Genomic DNA, 10,184 nt, shown 5'->3' on the forward strand with positions numbered 1-10,184 from the left:
GGGAAAGGCTTCCCAGGGAAGTGGGCCATCCTGAAACAGTCTATTGTAAATGTAGACACTGGATGTCCTGAGACTGCTAGATAACTTTCTCATCAATCTAACTCTTAGCATGCAAGAAAACTGCAGTTATTAAATTCTCTGCTCTTCCACAGGAGATCTAAGAAAAACTTTTCACCTATAGGTAGCCTTAGACTAAAGCACCTCCTTTTTTTCCATGGTTTTTAATTTTCAAGCAATATGAATTGTATGAAATGAACCTTCTTTTAAAATTTTATTTTATTTTATTTTATTTTATTTTATTTTATTTTATTTTATTTTATTTTATTTTATTTTATTTTATTTTATTTTTTTTTGCCTATTTTTGGTCTTATTTAGCTTGTTTCTAAAAAGCTTTCCTCACCCAGAGGTGTTGTTAATATTAAGGTATTAATATTAAGGCTCCAGGTAAAATAACCAGCAAGTGGAACTTCAGTGGAAGCTATACCCATCCATTTAACATTTTCCTAAAATCCATCCTAAGTTATAAAAGCATGCCATTAAAAAGTTAGTATGTCTACTAACTCCTGGGTACACTGAGCTGAAGCATATCCAATATCTGTAACTGTAGGCAAGAATCAGAAAACTGTGCATATGGCTCAGAGAATTTTTGAAGCTTTGCAGCTCTGCCAACCAAGATATGTGTATTCCCTAGTACAAAGAGATTGTATATTGAACTTATACATCAATTGTCTTCATTTTATTGACTTTCAATATTTTGATCCTTTCAATAAGCCTCAAACCCTCATTCTAACAGATAGTTCTGCCTTCTGGGGCCCCTGTCAATTTTATATTTTATTTTATATTATATTTAATATTCCAAGTTAATGCCATGAGGATGTTTGAATGAGATATATACTTAGTTTAAAAAATCTCCTGGGGCAACTGAAAATGTAGTATTTTCACAGGGTAGAAATATTTTTTCCACACAATTAACACAAAACCATATTTTCATTGCTTTGCCTTAAGCTGGCACAAACTTTCTTAAAAGACTCCTTTGTAGGAGCTAGATGTAGAGCCGAATACATTTCTGCTGTGGTAACTTCAACTTTCCCTAACATCTGACAAGAACAGAGGATCTCTTCTACAGTGCAAAGAAAGGCATACAATTTTTATCCAGAAGAAATTGCTCCTGCTTACCAGCTGATAATACATTTCAGACTCTTCTAATAATTATTTTTCGCATTTGGAAGATTCTGACTTTTATTAGATTCACTACTGCATGGCAAACACTTGACAGAGCTAAGGTCATTCATGGCGGGTACCAAGCTGAGAATTTCATTTGTTCTGTTTTTGGAACTAAGAGTGTTGTGTAAGATGCTGAGTAGCTTGAGACTGGAACTCACTAATCTGCAGAGATACAGCTTTTAGGTAATGCCCTTCAGAAGATTTCCTCCCTACATAGTTTAATGATGTACTTTTCCTGTAAACTCCTTGCAAAACACTTACAAGTCCTCTACAGCACTGCACTTTCATCTTCTTTGGCATGTTTGCTTCTTCAGTAAAGCTGCAGGGATGTGCATTTATCTCTCTGTGTCTTTGCTGTGATTCTGCTAGCAGCGCTACCCCTTCCTGGGACCTTAAAGCCCTCTAACTTTCCTTTTATGTCTCAAAGGGTTCTGGATAGTGAGATAATTTTTGAGCACCTAAGACTGCTTCAGAATGTATAAGACTTTGCTGATATTTGAAATTTGTACTGTTTTTCCTCCCATTACAATATAATAATTTTGGTCACCACACAACCCTCAAATCTGAGGGTTTTGGCACTACAGAATTGTCCATCATTTGGAAGCATTCTCTGAGGATATATTTCATTGGAAAATGAATCCAAAATACAAACATATTTTTTGAATGATCATAAATAAGATTGCTTCACATTTCCCTCCAATGTTAGCATTTGATATAATTTCTTCTGTGTCTTATAGCATATTTATCTTGCTTTTATGTGGCTGCAGTCTCTGTAGCTAGCATCGTCTTTTATGTAGCTCACCCGACCAAAAAAATGTCCCTCCTGTATATTAAAAGTGTCTTTGCAGGTATCTCCACATGTCCATAAACGTTGTGGTTTAACCCAGCCAGCAACCAAACCTCACATAATTGCTTTCTCACTCCCTCACCAGTGGGATCGGGAAGACAATCAGAAGGATAAAAGCTAGAAAATTCATGGGTTGAAATAAAGACAGTTTAATAGGGAAAACAAAAAGCCACACATGCAAGAAAAACAAAACAAGGAATTAATTCGTTGCTTTCCACGGGCAGTCAGGGGTTTAGCCATCTCCAGGACAGCAGGGCCCCATCACATGTAACAGTGACTTGGGAAGACAAACACCATCACTTTGAACATCCTCCCATACTTCCCTTTTTCTTTTCTCTGCTTTAAATACAGAGCACGATGCCATATGGTTTGGAATATCCCTTTGACCAGTTTGGGCCAACTGTTCCAGCTCTGTCTCCTCCCAACCTCCCATGCACCCCTACAATCCTTGCCAGCATGGCAGCAGGAAGATCAGCAAAGGCCTTGGCTCTGTGTAAGCCCTGATCAGTGATAGCAGAAACATCTCTGTGTTATCAACTCTGTGTTTGGCACAAATACAAAACACAGCCCCATACCAGACATTGTGAAGGAAATTACCCCAGACAAAACCAGCACACTCAGGCAATGTGTTACCAAAAATTATCCTCTCCTGTATGTTAAAAGTGTTTGTGCAGGTAACTCCAAAAGTTCATGAGTCATCTACATGCACATTCAAATCCTACAGAGATGGCTGGGAAAGAAACTGAGCAGGACATTGAATTTACCACCCTGATAAGTGAAATTGCAATGCTATTTTCATGCAATTACTTTCCCTTTAACTCCTCTTTCTCTTTGTAGCAGTGGAAACATGTAAAAAATATTGTTTACCTATAGATATGGGAATTTCACAATTTTTGAAAGCATCTATTACAAGGCAGATTCAATTTATATTAGTTATCCCTTGCGTCACATTTTTAACCATGGTAGAAAATGATAAGAGGGATACAAGGAAAAGGGATAAAGTTTAAAACAATAATATAAAAAAGATCAAGTTAAAGGGCTTATATTTTCAAAAGATCTTAAAACTGAACACCTTGCATATTATAATTACATTTAAAGACTTCTAGTAGCATTTCTCTCCTTTTACCTTTTTTTTTTTTTTTTGTGGCTGTAAAAGTTGCAATTCAAATCCCATTCAATTAGATAGCTGTTAAATGCCCAGTGGAAAAGATTATCAGAAAATGTTCTTTTTCCGAACCTTGATCTGAACTGGATTATGATGCTGATGCTAATAGCATCCTTCTTTAAATACATTGTCTGTACTTCTGTGTAATGCTTGTTTCTCAGGTTCTTCTGCTTGTCTTCTTACTAAAAAATTAAAGAAACCCTATGGCAGGAAAGAAACCTTCAGGTTAGGCTAGAAGTAGAAGGTGCTTAGCACACATCAATGGTCTCAGTGGCTGGAATGGTAAGCTAAAGAATCACAGAATGGTTGAGATTGGAAGGGGCCACTGCAAATTGTGCTGTCCAGCTCCCTACTCAAAGAACAAGAGATTGCCCAGGCAAAAGTCCAAGATATTAAATTTTTGAATATCTCCGAAAATGGAGGCTCTACAATCTCACTGGACATCCTATTCCAAAGGCTGATAACTCTTACAATAAAAAGTGGGGGGATTTCAATAATATAAAAAGATTCCCTGGATTTCCTATATCATAATTTCTGTCCATTACCTCTGTTTTTTTTACTAGATAACACAGACAAGAGTCTTGCTCCAAATTCTTTACTGCTCTCCTCCCCTGCTCAAATCAGTTATCTATACATATGCATAAGATTCCCCTGAGTCTTCTCTTCTCCAAACTGAACAGTTCCAGGTCTGCCAGCCTCTACTCAATGACTTAAACCAAGAGACAGTAGCCCTTTGCTTGACTCTCTCCAATAAATCCTTATCTCTCTTGTACTGAGGTGCCCAGAGCTGAATGCACTATTTAATTGTGGCCTCATCCACACTGAGGGGGAGGATCATCTCCCTGCTGTCAACACTTTTCCTAATGCAGCCCAGGATACCATTAAATTTCTGTACTGCAAGGTCACACTGACATCTCCTTTTCAACTCAGTGTCTGCCAATGCCTCAGGTCAGGTTTTTTTTTTTTTTTTACAAAGCTGCTTTCCAGATGGTCAGCAGGAAGCATTTACTGGGACATGAGCTTATTCCTCCACAGGAATTTCCCTGGGGAAATATGTGTTTGATTTTGCTGGTTCCTATCTATCCAAGGCTCCAGTCCATTCATCTGAATGGCAGCACAACCATTGGGAATATCAGTCACTCCTCCTGGTTTTAAGTCATCTGCAAACTTGCTGAGGGTGCATGCCATCCTATTCTCTGGGTCATTAATAAGGGTGCTAAGCAGCATGGGCCTCAGTATTAATGCCTGATGCACACTGCTGGTAACTGGGTTTTGGGGTCGGGGATTTTCCTTGTATTGGGTTTGTGTGGCCAAGTTTTGTTAGAGGGGTTGGGGTGCAGACCGGCTTCTCTAAAAAGTTGCCAGAAGCTTCCCCCATACCCAACAGAGCCAATGCCAATCAGTTACAAGACAGATCTGCAGACAGTCAAGGCTGAGCCAGAGGTGGTAGTAGCAACTCTGTGATAAGATATTTAAGAAGGAAGAAGTCATTGTGCAGATTTAAGCATGCTGAGAGAAGACAGAAGTGAGAATATGTGAGAGAAGCAACTCTGGAAACAGCAAGGTCAGTGAAGAAGGAGGCAGAGGAGGTGCTCCAGGTGCTGGAGCTGAGATTCCCGTGAAGCCTGTTGTGAAGACTATGGTGAGTAAAGCTGCCCCCATGAAGCCTGTAGAGGTCAATGGTGGAGACCCAAGCCAGAGCAGATGTATACCTGAAAAAGGACTGTGAACCTTTGGGAAACCCATGCTGGAGCAGCTTTCTGGCAGGGTCCTATGCACTCATGAAGGGAAGAAACCATGCTTAAACAGATTTTCTGGCAGGACTTGTGACACTATTAGGACCCCAATGTTGAGTAGGCTGATCCTGAAGGACTGGATGTCATAGGAAAGAGACCCACAGTGGAACAGTTAATGAAGAACTGTAGCCTGTGGGAATGACTTCCTCTAGAGAAGTTCATTGAGAATTGTCTCCTGTGGCAGGAATGCTATGCTGGAGCAGGGGAAGGACTGCAGGGACAGAGCAGTGACAGAAACAACATGTGATAAATTGACTGTAACTCTCACTCCCCATGTCTCTGCACTTCCGTCAGGGAGGAGGTAGAGCCCACGAAGGAGGAAAGGTATTTTTAAGATTTGTTTTACTTCTCATTATCCTTCTCTGAATATGATCAGTAATAAATTAATTTAATATTCTCAAGCTGAGTCTGTTTTTCCTGTGACAGTAATCAGTGAGTGATTTCTCCCTGTCCCTATCTCAACCCATGAACCTTTTTTTTTGTATTTCCTCTCCCCTGTCCTGCAGTGGAGGGGAGTAATAGAGCAGATTTGATAGATACCTGGCATCCAATCACAGTAAACCCACCAAACCTCCAGGACTTAATTCTGTTTGTTACAGCCAAGACCTTCATCATCACACAAAAGTCAATCTATCATTATAAAGATTTAGCTGAAGCTTTATCATCGCTCCTTATACCAGAGTGGTGTTCAGTTTTTCACAGGAAATAAACAGCTAATTTAGAATACTTTGAAACACTGTTAATCATACTTGAAGTTTTTAATTACACACAATAATTTTGTGATGTTTTAAACATAATGTATTTATGGAATAATTAATTTATTTGTATGCAAGTAAATGTAATCATATTAATGCAATAAAGACAAATTAAAGCACCATATTTCTTCATTATATAAGTATCCGATCCCAGAACTAAAATACACCCAAATGCAATTAGAATTTAATGCAGTATTTTCCAAAAGGCATATTATCTCACTAGCACATAATCTTGCCAAGTTATTATCATAGTCCCTTATTCTGACTAAACACATCATAAAATTCAGAGGGGACCAAGGGAAGAAAAAGAGTAGAGAAAGCAGCTCTAGAAGAACACCTTCATATACTTCAACAGAACTTGAAAAATACTTGGATATGAGACTATCAGAAAACAGGAAGGACTTCTTTCTCCTCACAGATATGGGCAGCCATGAGTTTAGGTGCAAGCTCTGTCAGAGTGTCTCACAGGTCACACAGCTCTATGTGTCTAGTTTCCATGGGGAAAGTAGTAGTTCTCCCTCAGCTGGTCACCACACAGCTAGTAAAGAACAAAGGTTGAGACTTTCTGCAGCAAAACAGCAAATTCTGTCTTTTTTCTGTGTAAGGGTTTGCTCCTTATAGAGATATCCCATCTGAGACAAAGCATAAGCTATCACTTAAGTTATGTGCGTACCAGGACTGTCTAGCTTGGATGAGTCTGGCATTTGACTCAGAATGTCTGTTAACTACCCCAACTTACTGCCCTGACTCCTTGTCCAGAAAAAAAATTGCCTTTGCATTAAAGTTTTAAAAATTCTGTCCACTGCAATCACAAATTCCTCTATCTATTGTGTGAACCAACCCTTAGGAGTTCCTGCTGCCATGCAGACTAAACTAAAGTCGTTAGACTTTGCAAATCATGATTAGGGGCATTATCCAAGAAACCTGCTGCAATTCAATCCCAGAATGGGCAGAATAGAAGAAGAAATTATCTAGAAAATGGTATTTTTGAGTTGCAAGGCACAGAATCTATAATTGCTTATCCAATATGGAAAAAACCCATGACTGAAATGCACCCACACATCCATTTTATACCTGGTTGAAAAAGTCATCTGTCCAGGATAGGGGACAGAACTATTCTCATACTGGTGACGTAATAAAGGTATAGGAATACTGTATTGAGAATAACTGGTAGGCTGGCTGGGTTTCCGTGGGTTTCCGCTAGCTGCAAGGTGCATTCTGTGGAGAAGGCTCTGAACTACCCTGAACCAGTAGGCTTTGGCAAGATCTAGCACTGCCATAATCTAACTCATCTTCAATTAAACATGCAGCAAGGCAAGGGAGCTCCCAGCACCCTGATTTATACCTGCTCAGGAAAGAGAACTGGAGGCATAAAAAAAAATGGAAAAAACATCTCCAGAGAAATTGCGGGACACTTGCAGAGTACATTCACCATTTTTTCCCCTGAAACCACATCCCCCAGAGATGCTGTGTCTCTGCCATCTCTCTCTGCAACTAGGACCCATCAGACATGTCCAGTACTGGACCGATGAACCAAGCAGAGGAACCAGGCAAATACTGGAGACAGATGTGTTTACCTCCCCCCATTCCAAGGTAGCATTGCTTAATGTCCCTCTTATGTAAAGTAACCTGAAATCTGTCATTGCTTTCAATGAGTGATCTCTAAAGGTCATATGCAACCTAAATATTTCTATGGTTATAGAGGTTTGTTGCTTTTTTTTTAGCTCACATGATATTCAACAATTATTATACAGTATTTACATAAGCAGTCATGTAATTTAGCCTACATTCATAAAAACTTTTAAATACTGATCTGTAGTCCATGGTTCATCTCTCCTTAGCTCTCTCTTCTATGGTCACTCAAATCACAAAAGAAGATCACAAAAAAAGATCACAAGCAAGATAGACATCTGCTGACAATGCCTCTAACATACAAAGTGGCTGTATCCAAAGTAAGGGGCTGAATAAAAAAATCTCTAATCTGAGGATAAAGTAGTCTTGTCAGTGCTCTCACTGGGAAATCATCTGTGCAAGCAAAAACCTCCTGATGATTCTCCAGCACAATATTTCCAAATTCCAACAGTTTTCTCAGGTGTGATGTCCACTAGTACAACACTGAGCTCAACTTTACAAAGCCTATCTGGTCTTTAGGCCAGAGATGTAATTATTAAGAGTTTAACATTTGGCAAAAGAAATAAAACGTAAATTTGCCTCTCAGGTGCTAGCTACTACACATGTCATTGCTCTACTGCCTGAAATACTCCTTCTCCTTGAGATTTTGGAACCATGACTAGAAAACTTTCTTTGCCACCCCTACTGTTTCTACACTAACAAGTATTCTGTATTTTAACACATTTTTTTGCTAACTGAGTTTCCGGGTGAATAAAAAATATTTTCCAAAGACCTGGACTCGAGGTCATGTATCGAGTACTCCACTTGTGTGTCAGTCTGGTTATGGTTAGACTTAACAAAAGCAGACTGGTCACATCCATACAATGAGTTCTTATCCTTGATTTCCTACATGCACACCAGGTAGTCTCAATGTGTTGGTTTTATTCTGGTCTGTTTTTTTTGGTTTCAAGATTTTGAAATAATATTTTTGCACACCACAAGGGCAGTATTTTTATCATATGATAGCACAACCTTTTTTATGGGTACTGAAATGTGATATAAATACATGTACAGGTGTCAAAGGGTACAAAGCTTACAAGGCTGACATTTGAGCAACGTATACCATTAAAGACAAACACTGGCTCATCTAAGTATTGCTTTTGGCGGTAATTGTGCATACTAGCTTTGAAATTGCACAAAGCAGAAGCAGAGAAAAGTAGCATGGTGGACTGTCCAGGAAAACAGTGTTCAAGCTTGTTTCATAATATTTCTTTTTTTAGAAGCACAGATATACCGCATTATTTTTCCCACAATTCAAGTTAAAATTGGATCTTTGAAGGAAAACCTCCAAGAGAAAGAATTTGTTAGCATATTCTGAAAGTATTTCATACAAATTATTCTCAGAAATGTTGTATTACTTGTTAATCTAGATGCAAAAAATAAGTCTGTCACAAGATCACTTGTATATGACTTTAATATTAATTATATCAGCATCCATTTTCTAATAATATCTCCTAGTATTCTATGGTAAAAAGTGTTAATCTAACTTTTGAAATACTAAAATAAGTTGTTCTCTGTGATATTTAATACCTCAATATAGCAGACATCTACAGATATTCATTATGTACTGCAACATTAATTTACTAGGCTTCAGGGATCTGAAATACCAACATCCATGCTTCAGCACTTCTGCAAGACCTCTGCACTAAGCCTAAAAGGCTGCTTGATGCCTCTTTTCATCCATTACTTGCTGATGTTTGGCCAACAACAAAAAATACTGTTTTTTCTAAACTCTTCAGTCCTGCTGCAAAATCTCCCAAAGCACCTGGTTCTTTACTTATATTACATTGTTCCTTCTCTTGAAGTATCTTTTTCCATTCATGGAGGTCTCTGTGCTGTTCTTGGAGAGCTTTCTCCTAACCTCCTAGGGCCTTTTTCTTATTTGAAAGGGCATATTCCCTTCTTGCAGAGTAAATTTCTGCTCACTGAGAGAGGAGAATTTTTCTTTACAAACAGCTTTTTCCTCCACCTGACTGGCTTTGTTGTCCTCTTGAAGAGCTCTAAGCTGGTCCTTGAAGGCTTTGTGTTTTTCTCAGAAAGCTAAAATCTCATCCTGAAGAGCTTTTCCCTTCAATGCAAATGCTCATTCATATCCTTTGAGAGACGTAATCTCTTCTCTGAGGGCTTTATTTTGTTGGCAAGCCTTTTGCTGTTTCTCAAGGTTCTTTGTTTCCTCTGAAGAGTCCTTATGCTTCCTTTGAAGGATTTTATTCTGTTCCCAAAGGACTTTGTTCTGTCTGTGGACACTTAGATTCTCCTGATAGTAGGCTTTGTTCTCAATATGAAAACTTTGTGCTTTTGCCGAAAATTTTGATTCTCTTCTTGAAAGACCAGATTCTCCTTCCAGTTTGGTTAAATCATGCCACATGACAGGAGATGGCAAATAGGAGTAGGAGCAGCAGTGATAAATTGCTGAAGTTCCTCAAAGAATATTTATCCTTTGAGTCAGATACTTTCCCACTTACTGCACCACTCAGGGGCTGTGCTGTGGTCCAGGTGATTCCACCTTCCATATGCAGTAGTCATGGAACAGAGAATAGAGGTTAAGTGTCCAAGTAAGTAAATAAATAAATATAGTATTAAATCTAAAAATAAAAATGACAGTAAATCAATACTGACATTTGACAAGCACTGTATATTTTTGCATGTGCTGAAGTATGTTCAGCAGATTAAATTTCACAAGGCTAACTTGATTATACTATTTCCTCTTAGAGTCCTTTCAGAGT

At 38.5% G+C, this 10,184-nt stretch overlaps 1 protein-coding gene across 1 annotated transcript; it reads right to left on the reverse strand.

Moving 5' to 3' along the window:
- Window positions 1-9,134: 9,134 nt before the first annotated feature.
- CCDC70 (coiled-coil domain containing 70) lies at window positions 9,135-9,815 on the reverse strand (the record flags this gene model as incomplete). The annotated part of the gene is given in 4 exon segments (XM_036380509.1): window positions 9,135-9,352; window positions 9,355-9,747; window positions 9,750-9,806; window positions 9,809-9,815. Coding segments are annotated over 4 exon segments (675 nt in total), but the record flags the coding sequence as incomplete, so codon positions are not given.
- Between the last annotated feature and the right edge of the window lie 369 nt (window positions 9,816-10,184).

This window comes from Molothrus ater, chromosome 2 (assembly GCF_012460135.2).
Source record: "Molothrus ater isolate BHLD 08-10-18 breed brown headed cowbird chromosome 2, BPBGC_Mater_1.1, whole genome shotgun sequence".
In the NCBI taxonomy this organism is placed as follows: Eukaryota; Metazoa; Chordata; class Aves; order Passeriformes; family Icteridae; genus Molothrus; species Molothrus ater.